We start from the raw sequence: 25,687 nt of genomic DNA on the forward strand, positions 1-25,687 counted from the left end.
ACATTAGTTCTTTGGGCATTCCAATATTTTTATTGCATCTTTTCATTTTAATTTCTCCGGAGCTCTGGCCTGATAGTTATATTTCCTTTTGGCGCAGTTCTCACCATGCCCGCAGTTTCCCCTCCCTCCTCCATCACCTCTGGTCCTGTGTGCGACCTGTAGGACTCTTAAGGAACTAAACTAAGGGAATTGTAGTTCCGCGACAACTCCCAGGGTTACGTGAGTGTTGCACTGTAAAACCTTGCTCACTGACAAGCTGCTTGTTATAAGTATGTTGAGGATGTCACGTGATTCCCGCTGTGTCGAAAGTAGGTCACCGGTTGAGCCTTTGTCACCTGGGCCATCAGGAAATCTTGCAGTTCAATTCTCGTACTGCCTGAGGGCTGTTTAAGCACTTGACTAAAAAAATTTTCGTAGTCATTATTCTTGCGGAGGTCTTGTTTTAGTTTATTTAGTTCACATTTTATTTCCGATGATTCCGTGCTGGAATCCATAAACAGTGTTTTGAGAATCAAAATATAATTTTTGAGTTCATTAACTTTCACTGATTTCCTTGATTATTTCCGGTTCTTTAGAAGATGTCTTTTTCGGAGACAGTTTAAACAGATTCATTGAGCCATATTGAGTTAATTCCAGAGTAATTTCATCGTTATAGGGCGAAATAAACCCCAGAAAATCAGACTGACTGACAATTGATTAATTAAAGATGACAGATAACTAATAAAGATAAAAACAAACATGTGACTTAATCACGGATACCATAAAATTACGAGGAGCATTCCTGTGTACATCCGCCAGCTACAAACTCATGGTCACTACTGACTCACAGCCACTACTGACTCACAAATTTTACAAGCAATTCTTTTAATATTTCAGTTAATAAAGTCCTTAAAACATGTATTTAAGGTGTATGTGACTGCCAATTTACATTAGTCTTGTCACACCAGTATCACATTTTTTGTTGACATTACTTTCAACTTAAACATGTGTCAGTTGGTGGTATGAAGCAAATAAAAGTATAGGAATGTAATTTAATTATAATAGTGTTACTGCCCTTGTGTAGTTAAATAAAACTTTATATAATTTTTTTTATAAAAGCCCTGGAAGCTGCTTTAAGTGGGCGAAAGACAACAGTATACTCAGAGGTACACAAGAGAGAAACATTAAAAAAAAAACTTAGTTCTCACAATAGGAACTAGTAAGCAGATCATATTTGAAGTAAATAAATGAAACAAAATAAGTTTGCTTAACACTTCCCCTTTTTATTGTTAATTAAGATTTTCATTATTTTCTTTTGATATTCTTAGAAATTACAAAATTATAATTGTTAGAATTATTGGTTTGGGGGGGGGGGGGGAGGGGTCATTAAACGTTATCAATTACAAATATAAAATATATTTTACAAATTTGACAATCATATTTGCCCAAAAAATTAACATTAACAAATTTTATTAATTAATTGAAATATTTTTTGGTCAAACCAGTGCGGGAATATTTATTATTTGATTTCACAATATTCAATTGTTTATTGTTTACTGGCGGTGACTAGAAATGGGAGGTACTCGTGGCATTCACTCCAAAGAGACAGGCGTAAATTTAGTAGACTTCAGAGATGGGCTTGAGCCGGAGAAAAACATGCACTCTAGCACCATCTCTTCGATTAATTTTGGACCAAATTTTGCATTAATCTTGAAATAAATCTTTGACCCCCCTGGAACTAAAAAAGGGATCCAGTGGTCAAGAATTGAAAATAAATTGAAAAGTTAGGGCAAAAGGTTAAATAGGGAGGCAACTACAGCCAAAAGGATGTTGAAACTTCCACTTGCCAGTCAGGGGGTGGAATGAAGAGGATCGCTCCCTCGGAAGAGGCTGCACGAGTGCTCGCGGTAGTCCGTCGCGAGACATGGTACGAAATTAGCTACTAGACTGAACTAATGGCAAGTAGCCCACTAGAAGCATAAAAAAAATTAAAGTTAGGGAAAACTCCCGAACTTTAGGGATTACATCCCTTAATTTAGTCGTGGCGAGATAGCTTGTGAATAAAGTCGCAGGCGATAAGCTTTGGCGAGATGCGGCCGCGGTGACGACAGAAGGACGAATCTCTCGATCTATAGAGCTGAATGTAGTTAAAACTTAGGCCGGAGGCCCGGAGGCTTAGGGAGCAGGGGAACAGGCCTCTGATTGGCTGGACATAGTGCGCAGAGGGCTCGCTCCGCCTACCACAAAAAAAAATAACGAAGGATAATTGCACTCTGAAAACAGTGCACTCAGATGGGCTAAAAATTAATTAGAGAGAGGGGAGGTGACGGAACTAAAGTTAAGTAGTTGTCTTTTTCACCGCGAGGTGGCGGAAGCAGTCCTTTCGCCGGCGAGCGAGGTGTCCTCGAGGAGGCGAGGTTCGTGGCCCAGGTCGTTGCTCTGGACGGTGTTCCTGGGTGGGGTATGCTAGCTCGTGAGAAATATCTTACGATAGACGCCAATACGTGCCCGATGGCACTGGAACATTAGAATGAGGCGTGACTGGAGCTGCCAACCTTAGCTGGACTCTTGAAACTGGGCTGCTTTGGGAGGCAGCTGAGAGAAGAACTTCCTGTCACGAAGTCGTACTCAGTTTCTGGTCGTGTTCGTGACTCGATGCGGCGAGAAAAATTATGGCTGAAACTCGCTTGGCAAAATATAAAATAGTAAAGATTAAGGCGTTGGGAAAGAGTTGCGGGACTCTAGTAGAAAAGATTTGATCAGGATGCACAATGGCCAAAAAAGTTTATGTTGGAGAATTAGGTGAAAAATAAATTTGTGCCAAATATTTCAAATTTACGGCACAATAGGAATGAAATAGTGTTAAAATTAATAAGCACATTTTTCTTTTAAGATATTTGAGTGGGTTAACATGTGAAAACCTAAGTTCAGGGTAAACAATACAAGGTTAGGAACTGTTACTGTAGTAATTAATTTTTACGAATCTATGGTTTCATGTTGGATGCAATTATTATCTTTAATTTGAATTCATCATAAACAAATCAAGAAAAGCTTCAAATATTTGAAACTACCAAAAATAAATATCATTCATGTTTAACTGTAGTTTATGACAAACCAAATGAACAATTCAAAGGTTGCGGGTCCTTTAACATCACTGATTCCTACCATGGCTTACAAGCGTCTAAGATTATAATGAAACGAACACCGCATGTTGGCTCATAATCATTGAATGTGGTACTTGTTTTGATAGCGTGTCGAAAATACAGCATGTCTCTGTGAGTGTTCACATAAGGTTGGTCTGTGTGTAGAAGTTAACAAATGTGCACTTGAATATCACAAATAATATAGTTTTACATTAAATAAAAATCATAATAACAAAAGAAATTCCAAATATACCTATATGTGTAATCCCACCATTAAAAATAACTAATGCATAAAACAGTTTTAAACTTGAAAAATGAAAAATAATCGAACTGCTAACTTTACTGGTCTTGTCGTGCAACACAATGTGATATCTCTCTGATAGCATGCACAAACACTGATCACCAGAGCCATTTGTTTTATAAGTTTGTTCAACGAGCATCCACAAACACTGCTCACCAGAGTCATTTGTTTTATAAGTTTGTTCAACGAGCATGCACAAACACTGATCACCAGAGCCATTTGTTTTATAAGTTTGTTCAACGAGCATGCACAAACACTGATCACCAGAGCCATTTGTTTTATAAGTTTGTTCAACGAGCATGCGCAAACACTGATCACCAGAGCCAATTGTTTTATAAGTTTGTTCAACGAGCATGCACAAACACTGCTCACCAGAGCCATTTGTTTTATAAGTTTGTTCAACGAGCATGCACAAACACTGCTCACCAGAGCCATTTGTTTTATAAGTTTGTTCAACGAGCATGCACAAACACTGATCACCAGAGCCATTTGTTTTATAAGTTTGTTCAACGAGCATGCGCAAACACTGATCACCAGAGCCAATTGTTTTATAAGTTTGTTCAATGAGCATGCACAAACACTGCTCACCAGAACCATTTGTTTTATAAGTTTGTTCAACGAGCATGCACAAACACTGATCACCAGAGCCAATTGTTTTATAAGTTTGTTCAACGAGCATGCACAAACACTGATCACCAGAGCCATTTGTTTTATAAGTTTGTTCAACGAGCATGCGCAAACACTGATCACCAGAGCCAATTGTTTTATAAGTTTGTTCAACGAGCATGCACAAACACTGCTCACCAGAGCCATTTGTTTTATAAGTTTGTTCAATGAGCATGCACAAACACTGCTCACCAGAGCCATTTGATTATAAGTTTGTTCAACGAGCATGCACAAACACTGCTCACCAGAGCCATTTGTTTTATAAGTTTGTTCAACGAGCATGCACAAACACTGCTCACCAGAGCCATTTGTTTTATAAGTTTGTTCAACGAGCATGCACAAACACTGCTCACCAGAGCCATTTGTTTTATAAGTTTGTTCAACGAGCATGCACAAACACTGCTCACCAGAGCCATTTGTTTTATAAGTTTGTTCAACGAGCATGCACAAACACTGATCACCAGAGCCATTTGTTTTATAAGTTTGTTCAACGAGCATGCACAAACACTGATCACCAGAGCAATTTGCTTTATAATTTTGTTCAACGAGCATGCACAAACACTGATCACCAGAGCCATTTGTTTTATAAGTTTGTTCAACGAGCATGCACAAACACTGATCACCAGAGCCAATTGTTTTATAAGTTTGTTCAACGAGCATGCACAAACACTGCTCACCAGAGCCATTTGTTTTATAAGTTTGTTCAACGAGCATGCACAAACACTGCTCACCAGAGCCATTTGTTTTATAAGTTTGTTCAACGAGCATGCACAAACACTGATCACCAGAGCCATTTGTTTTATAAGTTTGTTCAACGAGCATGCACAAACACTGCTCACCAGAGCCATTTGTTTTATAAGTTTGTTCAACGAGCATCCACAAACACTGCTCACCAGAGCCATTTGTTTTATAAGTTTGTTCAACGAGCATGCACAAACACTGCTCACCAGAGCAATTTGTTTTATAAGTTTGTTCAACGAGCATGCACAAACACTGCTCACCAGAGCCATTTGTTTTATAAGTTTGTTCAACGAGCATGCACAAACACTGATCACCAGAGCCATTTGTTTTATAAGTTTGTTCAACGAGCATGCACAAACACTGCTCACCAGAGCCATTTGTTTTATAAGTTTGTTCAACGAGCATGCACAAACACTGCTCACCAGAGCCATTTGTTTTATAAGTTTGTTCAACGAGCATGCACAAACACTGCTCACCAGAGCCATTTGTTTTATAAGTTTGTTCAACGAGCATGCACAAACACTGATCACCAGAGACATTTGTTTTATAAGTTTGTTCAACGAGCATGCACAAACACTGATCACCAGAGCAATTTGCTTTATAATTTTGTTCAACGAGCATGCACAAACACTGCTCACCAGAGCCATTTGTTTTATAAGTTTGTTCAACGAGCATGCACAAACACTGCTCACCAGAGCCATTTGTTTTATAAGTTTGTTCAACGAGCATGCACAAACACTGCTCACCAGAGCCATTTGTTTTATAAGTTTGTTCAACAAGCATGCACAAACACTGCTCACCAGAGCCATTTGTTTTATAAGTTTGTTCAACAACGGTTAAGTTGAACAATTACGGGAAGTTTTTTCCTTTACAAACACTGCAAATAATAGTTTATTTAAATTTAAATCACTCCATCAGTACTGTAACAATTTTGATGGAAACAGCATCTTAGCTAATGTCACTGCAGGAAACAGTCAGAGATGGTCTATGGCCATTTATTTAAATAACAGGCATCTATAGTTTGTTTGGAACTAAATTTTTTGTCTTTAAGAGCATATTAAATTTAATTTTTTTTTATATCACAGAGTCACTTAATATGTATTAGCAAAATTAAAAATAATATGAAACAGAACTTCTATTTGCAGAAAGTCCATTTTTTGTTAGAAAACTAAAATATTTTCAGAGATGATTTCCACATGATTTAAGTAGATGGATGGTCATCAACTTTTAAAGTGTAATACACAACAATAAACCCAAGTGAAGTGCTAACAAACCAAATGCAAGTTAAATAAAGACTACAGGAAATTATAAGTGTCGTGACTACCACCTCTATAACGTTTACTTCGTGACTACTACCTAAAACCATTTACTTCGTAACTACCACCTCTATAACTGTTTACTTCATGACTTTTTTTCATGACTATTACTCCAGTTCCCTTACTTTTTCACGTCTTTCATGACCCGTAGATGCCTTTATTTTAAAATTTGGGGAGAAAAAGTATTCAAATGAAGGCAAAGAATACTAAAACAATTTAAAACATAAAAGGGAACAATAAACAAAGAGACCTGAAGATCTATGGCACAAAATAATTTAGTAGTAAGAAGGGGTAATGGAAAAAATACGTAATAAATACAGTAGAACCCCGATTTAACGAAGTGCTATGGTTACCGAAAATGTTTACTCTAAATCGATGTTTCATTAAATCCGATTAACCGATTTTCAATGACCCCCGCACTCATAATCGCGTCCCTACGTTTCCATATCGTAGACAGGGTCAACGTTGATCTTGTGATGCCGTGCTATCTCAGACTTCGTCAACTTTCCATCTCCAACGTTTTTGATCTCGCTCGTACGGCCCCCGGTTCGTACGTACACCTCGGTCGTACATATAGATTTTCAGAAACCGTGAAAAATGAGGCATAAAACAAAAAAAAAGTATAAAAATATGAAAAGTGTAAGAAATACGTTAAAGTTTATTAAAATACAGTCGCAACCTGCAGCGTTTATAACAAATACGAGCTGCATACACATTGCGTCACAGTAAAAATTAAAAAAAAAAAAAGGCCGCAAATTGATGGAAATTTACCGTCAATAGTGCGCCGTATGCGGAGAAAGGTCATTGTACTCGGTCAGCTGCTGTTACGGCGCGGCGTAGCCGCCAGCTGGCTCTCTTTGTTCGCTGAGCTGCGCATGCGCAGTATAACTCACTCTACGCTTCGCCCAGACTCATGACCTTCCATCAGCAGCCAGCCAATAGACGCAAGCTTAGCGTAAAAAAATAAAAGCTCCACCGCCCGTGTTCCAGTTTTGTCCAGTTCTAATACCAGTTTATTGGTATATGCACCAGTTTTCTCGCTACCTTGACATGTTCAAATTTACGTTCATCTTGATGTCTTGATACCAATGATTAATTATTTACAATCCCCAGAAAGAAATGGTTAGTAAATAAAGTCATGTAACAATAAAAAAGCTAAGCAGGTCGTCAACAGGCAGTGTAGTCAATTCCAATCGCAATCTATAGTAAAAATCCAAGAAGAAAAGCAAAAAATCGAAGTCCGAACAGCACTTATAAAAAACGTATTCCAAAAACTAAACACCGCGCACAAATCTCTTACTGAGAATAATATAGCTGTAGCAAACCGTACGTATTCGGTACTGAGTAAAGGGTGCGCCATCTAGTAACGAGTAACGAAACGTTACACACGGCTGCATCTTGTTACTCACATTTTTCGTATGTTTTACGCATGCGCGCACATATTAGATGAATTTGCGTTACAAAGAACGATGTTTGTTTATAAAGTAAAGTATAATTTGGAAATTCGTCGTCAAAGTTTTTTACTGTTTATTAAAGGTATTGTGTGTGTAGACAAAGTTTGAGATTGGAACAGAAACAATGTAACAAAGTTGACGTCGTCTGGCCGACGACCACCCCAGAGCCCGACCTGCACCCGCCAGTATACGCTCCCGCTAACGGAACACACCCCTGGCCATGGCCCACCCGAGTCAGGCGACCCGAACAGCAATCAAAGACAAAGCCGCGGAAACCTGAGTAGACAAGAGAAGAACCGTACCCATTCCTCCTAAAACATTAAATTAGGATTTTAGCGACAATAAAATCTCTTCCAGACACACCCGTTTGGAGTCTAGCGTAATGAGGTCACGCCTGGCGCGAGAGAGGCCGAGCCTCCCTCGGACGCCATGCCAGTTCGGCAGTTCAGCGCAGCTCACGGACCGGGGCGGACCTACGTCCCACGGAGAGGCAACATCCTTTGTCTACATCGAAAGTAACGTCCGGTAAATATAGTCACTAATTAACAGAACCCCTTTTTTTACTTAACCTCTCCGTGAGTACCCGGTCCCTTTTTTCGGTCCAGGACCTAATCCGGCCGCATCAATTTAAAGACACCCCGCACCACACTTGGTCAGCGGGGCTGCTCTTCAGTATACGGCACGGGCCGCCTCCCGCAACTTACAGAACTTTATTTAAGGTCACGCGCACGGCGCTGACCACAAACCCGCAAGGGAACTTGGACAAACTTAATTGCGGTGCGTGTTTTACCACAGTGGGCACAACACCCGCGCCGAGACATTTGCATACGGGATTGGCCGTCTCCAATCGTCCACCCCCTTAATTCAGTGTATTTTTGTATCCCGTATTTTGTATTGCTAACTTACGTTACCCGAGTAACGAGTGCCACGTAACTTGTGCGCGCCCCCTTAATTCAGTGTATTTTTGTGTCCCGTACTTTGTATTGCTAACTTACGTTACCCGAGTAACGAGTGCAACGTAACTTGTGCGCACCCCCTTAATTCAGTGTATTTTGTGTCCCGCCTTTGTGTTACGAAATTACGTTACCTGTGTAACCAGTGAGACGTATGAGACGTAACAGCGTCCGAGGCCACGTAACGCGGAACACAAACCATACGGCGCCACGGAATAACGAGTAAACCCCCCCCGGGGACCTCTGTAGAGTGTTGTATTGTGTACGACTCGTTCCTATGAATAAAAGGTACGACACCACCACCTCAACTCCACGCCTCTTATTTAAAATCATCTCACGCAACACCGCCGCCGGCCCTAGTGGGCCACGCAGGGGCACATACATCCACGACCCCCAAACTCACGACTAGAACCGAGCTAGTCTGGCGCCCACCCGGACAATACGTAGCAAGAACCGCCTTTTCCCACTAGGAGCCACACCGGGACTCGAGCCCGAGACCCCGGACGACGGCATTTGGCGCCCGCTGCGTGGGGCAGAAAATAACGTGAAAAATTTTTTTTTCACTTCTGGACATTTTCGAAATAAATTCACCAACAGGCGACAGCGGAGACACGAAACGGCCATTTTGGACACAGGAAGGGTCGAAGGCCAGACAGACCGGCGCGACGAGGCGAGCGGACAAAGGACACTCCAACCACCCCCACTCCGCGCGGACCGTTTTCGCCTCCTCTTTGTGCGGCTGTCCGGGCACCTACCCCCACCTCGTCACTCCGCTTCACGCTCTCCGCTTCGGGCAACCATCCCGATACCCCCACTCCGCGCGGACCGTTTTCGCCTCCTCTTTGTGCGGCTGTCCGGGCACCTGCCCGCCGCCGATCTAAAACCCGCGCGCTACAACACGCGCCCAGACTACGAACAGCCCGTCACAGACGGCGAACTTGAACGTACAACATACAGCTCAACATGCAGGCACCACCTACAGACCTCGTGTGCACGCGTTGCCTATTACCAAGGGAAATAGACCTATTGACGGGATCACTGCCGTGGTACAGGACATGCCAATGCGCGAACACCCGGGACAACGTCACCGAACAGACCTGGGGCAAGCCCTGGAGCGAGACGTTACTCGGCGAGCCGCACACCCAATTACCGTGGTCATGGGCACTGCTTAAGACGGAGGCACAAGCTAACGTCACACTGGGAGGCATACTACCGACTATGGGCCTCACGAGTGCCCGGACCAATCTGGCACCCAAATACATCCCACCACCAAGCGCAATCACCGGACCAAACATGGGGATGCATACACGCAATCCGTGCTACACAGGGAAGTTAGCACTACCCGAGTTCAGCGGAATAGGGCACGAAGTACCCAGAGACTTCCTAACACACTGCGAGGTTAGACTGGCACGGTCCGGAATACCGACCGATGAATGGTCGGGGCGAGCGAGCGAACAGCTGAAGGGGACCGCCCGCCAATGGTGGAACATCTGGGGACGCTTCGGCATGCCCTGGGAGGAGTTTGCCACGTCATTCAACCGCCGATTTGACACGGAACACGCACTGGTCCAATGCACGACACAGTTCTATGGCGAACGCCAACGCGACGGCGAACCCGTCGAGCAGTTTCTGGCCAAGAAAATGCAACTGTTCAATCGAGTAGCACCCGGCGCCGCGCCAGCCACCGCGCTCGCAACCATTACCACCCTCCTACACAATGAACTGCAACCGTTCATGCGGTGTTACCGCGCAGAGGAAGTCGAGGATTACGTCCGACAAGCCATAGACACGGAACGGAACATCCGGGGACTGCGACACTACGACCCCCTGAACACCGACCGGGACCTGGCCAGACGCCCAATGGGTCAGAGAATAGCCAGCGTCCAGAACCGGGAAGCAGGGGGCTACCCACCCGACCGCCCGCGACGAGCCATCGAGGACGCACCACCACCTGGTAGGCCCGATGGGTCATCGACACAGCAGGAACCCCCACTACCGCGATGCCAGTTGGGCTGCCCCGCAGGTACCCGCCACTGGCATGTCGACTGCCCACGCCGGCAAACACCACCCTTCACCAACACGTCGGGAAACGCCCACCCGGGGGCACGGCGGTAAAACCCGCGCCTCCGAGTAACCCGAGCCAACCCACACCCGCCGCGGAAGCAGCCACACCGCAGATAAACCAGCTAGTCCGCCCTCGCGACGGCCTACTCCGTATCCCAGTGGAAGTCAACGGGCAACCCACGGCGGCCCTGGTAGACACGGGCGCGAGCCACGTGTTCGTGGCCCCCCACCTGGTACCCCCCGGCGCGCTGCAGCCCCACCAAGCCGAGTTACGGTTAGCAACCAGCACGCAACCGGGAAGGACAGTGGGGCAAGCCGAACTCGAGGTACGCATTCGGGACGACGTCACCACGGTAACCGCCCTAGTGGTAGAGGACTTACACGAAGGGATAGTACTAGGCCAACCATGGTTAGCGAGACAAGATGCGGTGATCGAAATGAAACCCAGACGAGTTTACATTGGCACCCGCGAGCGGCTCACGATGTACGCCATGGGCACTACCCCCGAGAGTCAGGGGGAGAAAGTAACCTTAGACCAGTTCCGCCACAACGTCCCCCACGAGTACCGAGCAGCAGTGGAACGCGTGTTGGCAGAAAGGCAGGACGTCTTCGCGGTAGCCGACCCACTGAAGCGCACCACCATCACCGAACACCACATCCCGACCACCCACGACATCCCAGTACACGAGGCCCCGAGAGGCTACGGGTTCCGGGAGCAGAGGGCCATCCGGGAGCAAGTGGCGGACATGCTTCGCGACGGGGTAGTCGAACCGTCCAACAGTCATTACAATGCTTGCGTCGTATTAGCCCCAAAGAAAGACGGTTCGCTACGCTTCTGCGTCGATTTTCGGCCGCTAAACGCGATCACGATTAGCTCACCCCCACCTCAAATCAGCGTCGACGCCGCCGTAGCCGGACTCGGCCGCGCGAAAGTCTTCAGTACGCTCGACCTGAAGGCCGGGTACTGGCAAGTGCCCATACGGGCGGAAGACAGGGGGAAAACCGCGTTCACGATACCAGACGGGCGGAAGTTTCAATTTCGCGCCATGCCTTTTGGGCTAAAGTGCGCACCGGCCACGTTCCAGGGAATGATGACCCGAGTGTTGGAGGGGTACCTGGGCCGGTTTGCGATCGCGTACCTCGACGACGTGATCGTCTTCTCCGAGACGTGGGAGGACCACGCCAGACACCTGGCGCTGGTCCTAGAACGCTTGGCCACACACCATCTCACGGCCGCACACCACAAGTGTCATATCGGGACCCAGGAGGTCGAATTCCTGGGCCACCTAGTAAGCGCGGCTGGCAACCGACCCCAACCCGTTCACTTGCGCAAGATCGCTGAAGCGGCACCACCGCGGACGAGGAAGCAACTCCAACGGTTTATCGGCCTGGTGAACTGGCTCAGGGGGTACATCCCCGACTTCTCCCGTACCATCGCACCACTGACCGACCTCCTGTCACCACGGGCACGGTACCATTGGGGCGAACCCGCGCAACGCGCCTTCGAAGAAATAAAAGCCGCCTTCACTCGCTGTCACACCCTCACACGAGTAGACCCCGGACGCCGCCTCTACCTTCAGACCGACGCCAGCGCACTCGGTGTGGGCGCGGTGCTTTTTCACACGGACCCGAACGGGGTCCGCGAGGTCATCGACTACGCTAGCGCGAAGCTCGGACCAGCCGAACGCCGGTATCACAGCAACGAGCAAGAGTGCCTAGCCGTAGTCTGGGCCATGAAAAAGTACCGGCCCCACCTGGAGGGGAAGTGCTTCACACTGAGGACGGACAACAGCTGCCTCACCTGGCTGCGTACGATGCAGGGGCGGAAAGGCAAACTCATACGATGGGCGCTATTCCTCCAGTCGTTCGACTTCGACGTCGAGCACGTTCCCGGCACGGAGAACCAGCTCCCCGACTTACTGTCGCGGGAACCCGACGACCGAACAGAGCTGACGGACGAGGACGACTGGGAGGAGATTCTACCCCCGGACACACCACACGGACACGCATCGCACGACTCGGCATGCGCACGAATCACGGCCGACGCGGACGGGGACGAAGACCCACCCAACACCGTGGCCGACGTCCAGGACCGGGTACGTCGAGCACAGGAAACGTCAATAGACGCGGCAAGACGCGGCCAGCAAGCGACCGCCGGACACGAGGCGTGGCGCATGCAAGACGGCCTGATTCAGACTCACACACCCGGACACCAGGAAGACTGGAGGACCTACGTCCCGACGGAAGCCCGAGAAGCGGTCCTTCGGTTCTTCCACGACCACGACCTCGCTGGACACCCGGGGACCGATCAGACACGACGAGAAGTCACCCGGCACTACCACTGGCCCCGCGTCACGTACGACGTACGTACGTACGTGCGCGAATGCGAGGTCTGTCAGGCGAGGAAAGCGAGGCGGCGTGACGGCGAGGAGCAACAGCGACCCAGGGAACCCACCACCGCCTTCCAAACGATAGCCTTAGACGTAATGGGCCCCTACCCCCGCACGCCGCGCGGCAAACGCTTCCTCCTCGTCGTGACGGACCTCTTCACGCGGTGGACGGAGGCGTATCCATGCGGGAACGTGCGCACACCTACCATCATCAGCCTGCTGACCAGGGAATTCCTGTCCCGTTGGGGATACCCCCAGTCGGTGTTGACGGACAACGCCAGTCAGTTCCTGGGGCGACATTGGAAGGGCTGGTGCGACGAACACCAGATCGAGCACCACACGACGCCCGCCTACCACCCGAGAGCGAACCCGACAGAGCGCCGGAACCAGGAACTGAAGGCACAGCTCCGGATCCGGCTGGGGGCAGACCACACGCAGTGGGACCTGCACGTGGCTGACGCCCTCTTCTGTGTACGACGCCGCACCAACGCCGCAACCGGCCGCACACCGCCCGAAATGATACAGGGCCACAACCTGCCCTTACCGGGAGAATGGGCCACACACGGCACTCCACACCCCGACGAGACGACGGAGGAACGCGACCAACGACAGGTGACTCTGCACGACGAGGCAAGACGTAGGCAGGAGAGGTACGCCAACCGGATCACCCCAATCACAGATCATCCTCCACCCGCCGTGCAGGTCGGCGATCAGGTGTTCGCGCGGCTACACCCACTTTCAGCCGCACCCCGCAACTATTGCGCGGGCCTGGCCCCGCGCTGGGGTGGGCCATACACGGTACGGCGACGACTAGGCAGGACGACGTACTTAGTCCGCACGGAGGGACGGCGCCTGAAAAAGGTGCACAGGGACGACATCCGGCTCACCGCCCTGCCTGGGGAGAGGAACCCAGACGGGGACGCAGGACCCCCCACTCCGGACGACAACGGACGCCGTACGCCGGAGAGCGACGCCGTCCAGGAAGAGGACAACTCGCCAGAAGCGACCCCCGCTAGGAGCCGACCCGAACCGCGCCCATACCGCACCCTAGTGTTCACGAACACCACGTCCAACAGGCCCCGCGACGAACTTGCATACACGCCCGGGACATCACCCGCAGAGGCCGCGTCAGACGACGAGGCGAGGCCACGACCACGGCGGTGGCGGCGCCCGCCCACGTACCTCGACGATTATGCCCTTAGCATGGCCACGGGGGACACCGGGGGCGACCCCGCCCACGACGTGCCAGACGAACCAGAAGAGGTCCACGAGAACGCACCGGAGACGGCAGTGGTACCCTGGGAGGGAAGCGGGGTGTACGAGAGCCCCCCACCGCAATGCTACCCACGGGGCGATGAAGCAGAGGCCGTGGAGATCGCCGAGCTGTCGCACAGCATAGGTCAATACGATGCGGGCAACGACGACGGGCCAACGCCGATCGTCACGCAACCCGGAGAGACCGACCCGGAGATCGCCGCCTCAGCATCAGCCGCCATACCCGAACGGGAACGGACTCCGTACCAGTCCACGAACTGTCAACCGCCGCCGAAGGAGGACCTCCGCGGACCGGGACATCGACTGGGGACAAGCAAACCCGCCAGCGAGCCCGCGGAACGACCCCGACGGGCCCACAGACCTCCAGTTCGCCTGGCCGACTACGACCTGGGAACGAGGCGCAGAGCCTGTCAGCCGCAAGGCCACCTCGACGAGTCGACCCCCGGATGTTCGGCGTGGGACGACCCGGGACAGGTGCTCGGACCCTACCAACTGCGGCCACCGAGAGCGCCACCCGGGTGGAGCTGTTGCCGAAGCTACGAGGCGCCACGACGCCGCCCCCGGCACGTCTGCCACGACGGCAACCGGGGCGGCGCGCACGTTGGCCCAGTCGGCCACGTTCACCAGGTCCAGTGCGCTGACCCTATCAGCCGCTGACCCCGCCCAGGCGCCACGACGCCGCCCCCGGCACGCCTGCCACGACGGCAACCGGGGCGGCGCGCACGTTGGCCCAGTCGGCCACGTTCACCAGGTCCAGTGCGCTGACCCTATCAGCCGCTGACCCCGCACAGGCGCCACGACGCCGCCCCCGGCACGTCTGCCACGACGGCAACCGGGGCGGCGCGCACGTTGGCCCAGTCGGCCACGTTCACCAGGTCCAGTGCGCTGACCCTATCAGCCGCTGACCCCGCACAGGCGCCACGACGCCGCCCCCGGCACGTCTGCCACGACGGCAACCAGGGCGGCGCGCACGTTGGCCCAGTCGGCCACGTTCACCAGGTCCAGTGCGCTGACCCTATCAGCCGCTGACCCCACCCAGGCGCCACGACGCCGCCCCCGGCACGCCTGCCACGACGGCAACCGGGGCGGCGCGCACGCTGGCCCAGTCGGCCTTGATCACCAGGTCCAGTACGCGGAGCCAACCAGCTGCTGAGCCGCGAACCACGCCGGGATGGAGTGGCCGGAGCTAGGGGTGGCCCCATGTTAGCGGGACCATAAGCGGCGCAAGGTCGGGCTTCACAGGGGGGGGGGGCGTTTGACGTCGTCTGGCCGACGACCACCCCAGAGCCCGACCTGCACCCGCCAGTATACGCTCCCGCTAACGGAACACACCCCTGGCCATGGCCCACCCGAGTCAGGCGACCCGAACAGCAATCAAAGACAAAGCCGCGGAAACCTGAGTAGACAAGAGAAGAACCGTACCCATTCCTCCTAAAACATTAAATTAGGATTTTAGCGACAATAAAATCTCTTCCAGACACACCCGTTTGGAGTCTAGCGTAATGAGGTCACGCCTGGCGCGAGAGAGGCCGAGCCTCCCTCGGACGCCATGCCAGTTCGGCAGTTCAGCGCAGCTCACGGACCGGGGCGGACCTACGTCCCACGGAGAGGCAACATCCTTTGTCTACATCGAAAGTAACGTCCGGTAAATATAGTCACTAATTAACAGAACCCCTTTTTTTACTTAACCTCTCCGTGAGTACCCGGTCCCTTTTTTCGGTCCAGGACCTAATCCGGCCGCATCAATTTAAAGACACCCCGCACCACACTTGGTCAGCGGGGCTGCTCTTCAGTATACGGCACGGGCCGCCTCCCGCAACTTACAGAACTTTATTTAAGGTCACGCGCACGGCGCTGACCACAAACCCGCAAGGGAACTTGGACAAACTTAATTGCGGTGCGTGTTTTACCACAGTGGGCACAACACCCGCGCCGAGACATTTGCATACGGGATTGGCCGTCTCCAATCGTCCACCCCCTTAATTCAGTGTATTTTTGTATCCCGTATTTTGTATTGCTAACTTACGTTACCCGAGTAACGAGTGCCACGTAACTTGTGCGCGCCCCCTTAATTCAGTGTATTTTTGTGTCCCGTACTTTGTATTGCTAACTTACGTTACCCGAGTAACGAGTGCAACGTAACTTGTGCGCACCCCCTTAATTCAGTGTATTTTGTGTCCCGCCTTTGTGTTACGAAATTACGTTACCTGTGTAACCAGTGAGACGTATGAGACGTAACAGCGTCCGAGGCCACGTAACGCGGAACACAAACCATACGGCGCCACGGAATAACGAGTAAACCCCCCCCGGGGACCTCTGTAGAGTGTTGTATTGTGTACGACTCGTTCCTATGAATAAAAGGTACGACACCACCACCTCAACTCCACGCCTCTTATTTAAAATCATCTCACGCAACACCGCCGCCGGCCCTAGTGGGCCACGCAGGGGCACATACATCCACGACCCCAAATTCACGACTAGAACCGAGCTAGTCTGGCGCCCACCCGGACAATACGTAGCAAGAACCGCCTTTTCCCACTAGGAGCCACACCGGGACTCGAGCCCGAGACCCCGGACGACGGCAAAGTATTGTTTACAAATTAGAAATATGTATGTTTTTGTTTTTTACTATCACATATTTTCACTTTTTTTTCTTATCTTAAAAGAGATAATATAAAAAAGCCGCTCTAATGAGATTTAATTGTTTCTTGGTTAACAAAAACTGTTAATTATCAAATAGTTTTAATTGTTTATATTCTATTTATTATTATTTACGCGACATACTGTACGCGTACGCAATACGACTCGATTCGTTGCTGCAACATAACATAGCATGTTATGCGGTATCAGAAGTAACGAGTAACGTAACGATACGATAGTAACGAGTACTAATTGTTATAGTAACGAATACATAGGGGTACTTTTTTTTTCGTTACTTTTACACCTCTAGAGAATAATGATAATGGCGTATTGGTGTGACGTGGTCACAAGTTGAAAAAACCTGGAGGATGGAAAAGGGAATATTTGGAAATGTTTGATTATTGGCTAGCACTGTTACTATGAGGGCGTGATAGATAACGTGGTGAGTCAAGCCAGGGATAGACAAGGGGGAGGGGGATGCGGACAAAGAAACCCTTCATGACGTCATGTGTCGCGGACAGTCTATCTATCCAGGCGCACGCAATGGCACGCACCTACGCAATTCAGTTACAGTGCCCGGAGTTTTTACGCAATTTGAACAATTTTTTTTAATTTTTTCGTATTTGGACAGATGATGCAAAGGCACATATTAATATATAGTACCTCCATTCTATTACTGCCACCACAGAGTGTATTTTTTAATAAGATTCCATTACAATTTACTTTTATTTTTTGGAAATCTATATTATTATTTTAATAAATTGGTGTTTTTTGATGGTTCCTGAAAACCTTTACGTTAAATCGCTGTTTTTGTTAAATCCGTGTTCGCAAAATCAGGGTTCTACTGTATTACTCATTAAAGAGAGCGGCTAGAAGAACAGTCTCCCGACCATGAATGCGGGTGACAGTCGTGCTCAGCTTCTCCCTCATTGCCATGCCTTTTTTAGTATAGGGCAATTTTGAAACATGATTCACAACGTAGTGTTATGGTTTGCTGCGAATTGCATCTCAAGATATGAGGTGTTGTTATCTGCTATTTGCCAAAAGCCAGTCCAGAATTCAGCATTAACACTTTTGTTTGTCTAAATGCATTATGGTCACACTATAATTGTACTTTTGGTGTTACTTCAGCTGGACAATGTATAAAATGTATATTTAAGGTCATACTTTTAAACAATTATCATTAGAATTTAAAACTAGCAAGAAACCAAAAAATCAGACATGGTGAAGGAGTGAAGGAGGCAGAGCCTTAAAAACAACAGAAGCAATAGCTGGACAAGCTGCCTATCCAAGTGCAGCTACCTTACCTGTGGAATATTGTAATATTCAGGAGTAAAGCCATACTGTTTCCACACTTGGTGGTAGTTGTGAAGGGTTTTCATTGCTTTGTTAACATCACCTGAAAAAAATTAAAGAAACTTTCAAATTCAGGAGGAAATAAAGAAAGTAGGAGATATTGTTACATTGCTTAAAAAGCAAACATGCATATCCTGGATTAAAAAAAAAAAAACTTAACTTTTTTGAATATTAATGCTCTTTAATGCAGTTCCTGCATGAGGTTGACTCGCCTGTCAGGATGAATTATTACATTTTTGTCAGCATTTTTGTTTCAAAGAAATTCCTGCTAATGTTTACTCCATAAGAATCGGGATTTGTGTTGTGTTGTGGCCAGCGAGGCGACCGGAGACAGCAATCTGCCGACTGACAAGGAACCTGGGGAGAACTCGCCCACGGACTGCAGTGAGGAACAGCCGGCATCGCCTGGGGGGGATCACAGAGACACTGAATCTCTATCAGTTGATTCATAGAATTTCAATTAACTTAACAATAATATAATTTTGATCTAATTAATGAAAAGTAAAGAGAAAGAATAGAATCAGTAGTAGCATAAAAGGTGATATATTTGTTATTCTGAAATTACTAATTAGGTGATTAACATGCTGAAGAAAATATAATTTAAATATAAAATAGAGCAAAATCTTTTAAAGGGAAGCACAGTATTTTCTAGTTTGTAGTCATAAATAATAAGAAAATATTTTCCAGTAAATGATATTAAGATATACTAAATTAAGTTAGCACCAATTGAAATTTGCACTGAAGTCAGTTTTTAGTAATAGACAGTCATTGAAAGAATTAATTTTTCTGCAAATTTTGAGATCAGTCAGCAATAATGGCATGATTGGGAACATAAGAGATATCATCAATAAATATATTAAAAAGTAAGGGTGACAGGATACCACCTTGCGAAACACCAGAACTGGCTATATAGGTTGAAGAGATGCAAATGTTAATGTAAACAAAACAGCTTCTATTTTTGGGACAGCTGGACAACCAGTTCACAAAATTATTCCTTAGACCAAAGTCAGATAATACGCCAAGAAGAACTGCACGGTTGACAAGAGTCAAAAGCTTTTACTAAGTCAAAGTAGCAGGTGTCAACATTAAAAATGGGATTTAAAAAAGTAATAAGATTAGTGGCAGAGGTCATTCCTGATCTAAACCCACACTGATAGAAAGATAATTATTTTTTTTCAAGGGAAATTTATAATTTAAAATTATTTTTCTTTCAAAATTTTAAAACCACTTTTGTGGATGGAAATAACCTTGGTAATTTTCATTTGTTAGACAAAATTTGAGGTTTGAAGCTCATATTGAATAAATGTTTCAAAAGACATACTAGTAGGTGTAAATAAAGTAAGGAATTCCATCCGACAAGAGGACATGGAAGGGTCAAGGAACCTGATACCCCAAACCACAAGGCTTTCCGAAATGATAGGAACTAAGATTGTATCATAAAACAAGCTTGAAGTAGTAGTTTGAATCTTATCATTAGAGGACAAACACACACTAAAAAAATAATTAGCAAAAACATTAGATAGTACTGAAGGATCACTAGAAACAAGACCTTTAACTTTTAGAGCATGTAGTTCATCAAAACCATCTTTTATTAATTTAATAAAGTACCAAAATTATGTTATTAACATTCTTACCCAATTTATTTTATCGTGCTTGATTAAGGTCTTGACTTGCTTCCGGTAGAAAGAATAAAGTGAGTAGTAATAAAGGGTTACTATTTATTTTATAAAGTTTATGAAAACGTTTCTTAGATTTTAGAGCTTGAATTAACTCCTTCGTAAACCAGCAAGGGTAATTAGAGGCCTTTCTCTATAATCACAGAAATGAAGACGTTAATATTATTTATTACCTATACAAGTTATTGATTGTTCCAGTAGGTCATTAGGATCAGAAGATTTCTTATAGTTGGACCTATCAAAAGTTTTTTACGGAATTATAATGACATAGGACATAATTATTTTCAAAGTTCGTAAAAACAGTAGAAGGACTGATCATGCATGGTAAAATGTCCATTATAATTTTTATTAACCAACAGGGTCTTGGTTTATTTAAATGCTGGTTTTGTGACCGTTTTCAAGGTGGGAATATTCCTGATTCCCATTGGCATGGGCATTTTCTTTTATTCTTGATCAGATTTTTTGTCAGGGAACACATTTATTTTGGACTTGCAGTGGGATTACAATAAATGAACCCGTCTTGGTCTTATTTACTAGGCTGGAAGTTGTTTCCGCTGCTTATAACATCAAGCTTTTTATGCAACTAGGAAGTAGGTCAGGATTAGAACACGTTCCACCTTCTTACCATTTGAAGAATTCTCAAGAGTTTGATTGTAGGACTTGTCACTGGGAGTGTTCCTTTCTCCTACTGGGAGAGTGAAACCTCCCCAGGAGACGGTAATTGTTGTTTGAGGTGTCGGAGCAGTTGTCAGCGCTAGTATCCGAGACACAATCCAATAGGAATGGGTGCATAGATGTGAATATGTAGCCTCTCCCTCCGCGCCTAGGCCAACTCACTACCTCCATGTGGTACCAGTGGTCTCGATAAAAGTGAGCTCTGCTTGGGAGTCTTCGTCCTGACACCCAAGAGGAATCTGGTGAGGTCGAAACCCCTAACTGTGGCAACAGCAGAAGGGACGGAAACTTCAGTGGGGGAGTCAGCACTGCCGGGCCCTCCGGCCGTAGGTCCCAATGCAAGGTGTAATGGTAGAGGCTGGACTGGGAGATGGCTTCTGGCTTGGCAAATTCCACATCCAGGCCGTAAAAGCTGTACTCCAGGGAGCCAGAATCGGTGAGACATCCGAGGGACTGGTCCTACAGGTCTACAGTTCCCGAGGTAATTCCCTGTGTGAGCGGACCTGGGACAGTTACCCCTCTGACGTCAAAATGCCGGAGAAGCTCCAAGAGCAATGAAACATCTAGGCAGCAGTGCGGGACGGCCAATCGATCGCCTCCATCCGGGTGCTCTGGGTGTTTCGGCAGTGTAGCGTTGGATACCCACTGGCATTCCAATCTAGGCTAAACGCTAAACAGCTCTGGCCGGCAGTTTCATGAAGTTAAGTGGTCGCACGGAGGTTTACGAGTACACCCAATAAATCCCCTAACCAAAATGGGTGGAGCGTTTTGATCTGCTCCGGTACTAGCCTGGATAGCTAGTAGAGACTTGGATAGATGCCTCGGTCGGATCATGGGCTATCTGCAAGCACCGATATATATATCCGGTGGGGGTTTGCAGAATGTGAGAAGCTCAGGTAAGTGCCAGATAGTAACTTCTTGCTGAGGGGCATGACAGTGAGGATGCCGCTGGTTTGCTGTGTGTCTTTGTACAGTTGCTGTGTGGTGCATACTCAACTAGCTTAACTTTTTTTTTTGTTGGCCAACTGGAGGTCAAGTATGCCCTATTTTTGTAACTTCCTTATATATATATATATATATATACATACACATATACATATACATATATATATACATATATATACATATATATACATATATTTTATATATTTTATATATATACATACACACACACCTATATATAGGTATATATATAGGTATATAAATATATACAGGATAATTATAAAGTCTGTGAAACATTTCATAAAATCGGTACAGCGAAATGGAAAAGAATAACGTAACAAATTATATACCACGTGAAAGAAAAACTCGCAAAGTTTTTTTGAATGTAGTGCCAAAAAGCTATTTTAAAAAACAACCGACAGGGGCGCTAGTGCATGTAGTTGCTGAAAATGGCTGCGAACCAGGCAGAGAAAGCCTTTTGTGTGCTTAAATATGCCCGTAGCGAATCGGTAGTGAGTGTCCAAAGAGCTTTCGTGGCAAGTTTAACAAAACACCACCAGTTTACAATAGCATAATGAAGTGGTACAAGAAATTCGAGGAAGACGGCTGTTTGTGCGACGCAAAACGGTCGAGTCGGCCAGGCGTGTCACAACAGACAGTGGATTGTGTACGGGACGTGATGATGCGGAGTCCCAAGAAGTCAACTTTTCGGGCTTGTGCAGAATTGAACATCCCTCAGCCAACAGTGTGGAAAATTCTTCGTAAGAGATTAAGAGTGAAGCCGTACAAATTGCAGCTTCTGCAAGCCATCAGCCACGATGACAAATTGCTCCGACTGCAGTTCTGCATTGCCATACAGAACCGTCTTGAAGACGATGACTTTGCAAGCAAATTAATCTTCAGTGACGAAGCCACTTTTCATATCTCAGGAAGAGTCAACCGACACAAAACACGCATATGGGGGACAGAGAATCCACATGCAACTCTCGAACACGTCCGAGATTCGCCAAAAGTTAACGTGATCTGTGCCATGTCAAACAAGACAGTTTATGGTCCCTTCTTCTTTGCTGAGAGAACTGTCACTGGTATCACCTACCTTGACATGCTGCTTATGCCACAACTTGAAGCTGATAGCAGGGACTTCATCTTCCAACAAGATGGTGCTCCACCTCATTACCACAATGTGGTACGAGATTATCTGAATGAGACGTTGCCACATCGCTGGATGGGCCGTGGGGCGGCCGCTGACCAAGTGCTACTCCCGTGGCCACCACGATCACCGGACTTGACACCTTGCAATTTTTTCTTGTGGGGATACATCAAGGATAGTGTTTATGTTCCACCTCTACCACAGAACCTTGACGAATTGAGACACAGCATCGTAGTTAGGGATGCAACATCGCTCTTAAAAACATCGATATCACGAACATCGATGTTCAAACGAAAAAGCATCGATGTCAAAAAACATCATTCTGACAACCAAAACATCAATGTTTTAACCGATGTTTTTAAATATCAGGAAAAACATGCCAAAATGATTTAAACTATAGTATGTAGCCAAAAACCATACATACTACAGATTCCTGACCACAATATCCACAACCTATTTACAGTCATGTCTCGTGCAGAACAAAAACATGTATTAAAAGCAAAGTCTGCTACCAAAAACTTAAAAATCCGCATGAACAACTTGACCAGCTCTCAGTAAACTTCAAAGAGTTGTGGACAAATTTAAATGACTACAACTTCACAACATTAGCAGAAGTAAAGGTAAACAGTAAAAGGGAATGTCCGTAATTTAAATGTATGTAAAGCTGGCCGTCTGTTCGGGGTTTATGTGTGTCAGTGAGGCGGGATGATAAGCGCGACGCTCGCTGGTGCTTCTAGCGCGGTGTCTCCTCTGGACTGACGCGCGGTCTTCTCGTCGTCACAGGATAACTGAGAGAACTGAGCAGTGACCGTAACATTATAATGCCGAGAAATGAAAATAAAGGTGTACTGCACTGCCCTTAAGTGGTTTCCAGATTCTGTATCGGTTGTTTTATGCCTAAAAATTACTCCGAAAAAACACCTTTTAGCCATTTTCACTCTACTAAAAAAAAACAGTTAAAAACTTAATCCGAATTCAAAAGTACCTTTCGGCATTCAGCGAACACTTAAATGCTTTTCGTAAACAGACCCCACTCGGATATCTTGAGTAGTTTTCAAAACACGTTGGTTTATCCTGAAGCTCTGCGCACCGTATGTGCGCCCGGGCAGACTGCAGCCTTAAGACACCGGCTTACTTAAAATAAAATTACCCTTGTTTTTTATGTTTTTAGTTATCATTTCATGAATATATTGTAAATAGTACAGATCATGAGAGATCTATTTATCCAAAAACCATTGTGATACAACATTTAGTTTTCAAGAAACTTTTTTTTAAATTTTCGATACTTATAAAACTTACATTTTTAAGTATAAATAAAAGTTGTAAATGCTAAACCATTTTGGTTGGTATCCTTATCATTTTTACCCCGTATTTTAAGAAGTCCAAAATCATTTAAAAAATAACTATTTTTTACACAATTTATTTTTAATTGAAAAAAAAAAAAGGGAAAAAGCATGAAGTGTATGTGCAGGTTTAAAATGTAACATTAATTTTCTCGATAGAGCTAGCGAGACCGTATCGGTACAAATCAATAGCTTGTATGTACAACAAGCTATGAAATTGTGCTTAAAGTCTTGCTGCTTTTTCCTTATATTTTTTTCAAAATTTTAAAGAAAATTCTTATGTAAACAAATATTTTTAACGGTATTCATTTTTTCCAAATGATTTTACACATCTTATAGTACTGGAAAAAATTTATACTAAAATCAACCAAATAGTTCAGTATTTACAACATTTATGATACCTACCTACTTAAAAATGTAGGTTTTTATAGTAAGTATAGACAGTTAAAAAAATGGTATCTTAAAAACTAAATGTCGTATCGTAATTTTTTTTAATATATTCAATAAATATTCATGAAATGATAGCCAAAATATTATAAAAAACTTGGGCAATTTTAATGATGAACGATGTTGATGTTTTTGGAATTTTTCATCGATGCATCGGCGATGTATCACTCTTTAAAACATTGATGCTAACATCGATGTTTCATGAACGATACATCGATGTATCGTTCGCATCCCTAATCGTAGCAGCTGCACTCCTGATATTCTGGGTCGGGTATGGGCAGAATTGGACTATTGATTAGATGTGTGTCGTGTGACTCAAGGTGGACTAGTTTTTTTTTCACGTGGTATATAATTTGTTACATAATTCTTAGCCATTTCACTGTACCGATTTTTTGAAATGTTTCACGGACTTTATAATTATCCTGTATATACAGGTGCACCATCCTTTATCCGAAATTCCAAAATCCGAACAGCTCTAAAATCCGAATTTTTTTTCGAAACTTCAACTTCCGCGATATTGTTCGCAGTTGTGTGGCAAACTCAAGTCGCGATCGCGTGACTAGTGCGAGCGAGTGACTTGGCAGCACTGCATCAGCAAGGCAGCATGCAATTTGGCAATGCCGAGGCGCTGTGTTTACCGTTTGTCCGGCAAACTAGCGCCAGTTACAGCTTGCTGCTTGGCTACGATAGGAGTTGTTTTATCGCGTTTAGTAGTTAACCGTGTTGTTACGCGAACGTGTTGCCATATTTGAAGACAGCAATGGCAAAAAGACATTCCGATATGAAGATGGGTGGTAGCGAAAAAAAACGAAAACACTTAACATTATCAATAACTCAGAAGGTGGAATTATTGCGGAAACTAAACCAAAACAAGTGACACTTCAAGAGGCATTTAAAAATGCCATCATTCGTGCTGCTTCATCTCAGAAGGAAAATCCTGCTCCCGGCCGATCACGAGACGTACGAGTTGACGGCGACATCGGCGGCGATGACGACGCACCATAAACATTCTTCAGATGTTTTACAGTATCAGTTGTTAAAAACAAATTATTTTTGCGATTGTTTCAGGTGTTTATTTATGCTGCAGTGTTTATTTACGTTATGTACTTTGTTGTTTTTTGTACTATGTTGCTTGAAATCCTTAATACATCTGACATAACCTAACTTGGCTTTACT

General features: G+C 46.1%; 1 protein-coding gene across 5 annotated transcripts in view; it reads right to left on the reverse strand.

Moving 5' to 3' along the window:
* The window catches only part of LOC134531593 (ER degradation-enhancing alpha-mannosidase-like protein 2), a 141,791-nt gene that overhangs the window by 23,442 nt on the left and 92,662 nt on the right, over positions 1-25,687 (reverse strand). For all 5 annotated transcript variants that reach the window (XM_063367316.1, XM_063367315.1, XM_063367319.1 and 2 more), the window contains one exon: positions 18,230-18,321. In XM_063367316.1, the coding sequence (XP_063223386.1) occupies positions 18,230-18,321 (92 nt within the window). The remainder of the gene's footprint in view (positions 1-18,229; positions 18,322-25,687) is intronic.

Source organism: Bacillus rossius, chromosome 5, assembly GCF_032445375.1.
Source record: "Bacillus rossius redtenbacheri isolate Brsri chromosome 5, Brsri_v3, whole genome shotgun sequence".
Lineage (NCBI taxonomy): Eukaryota > Metazoa > Arthropoda > Insecta > Phasmatodea > Bacillidae > Bacillus > Bacillus rossius.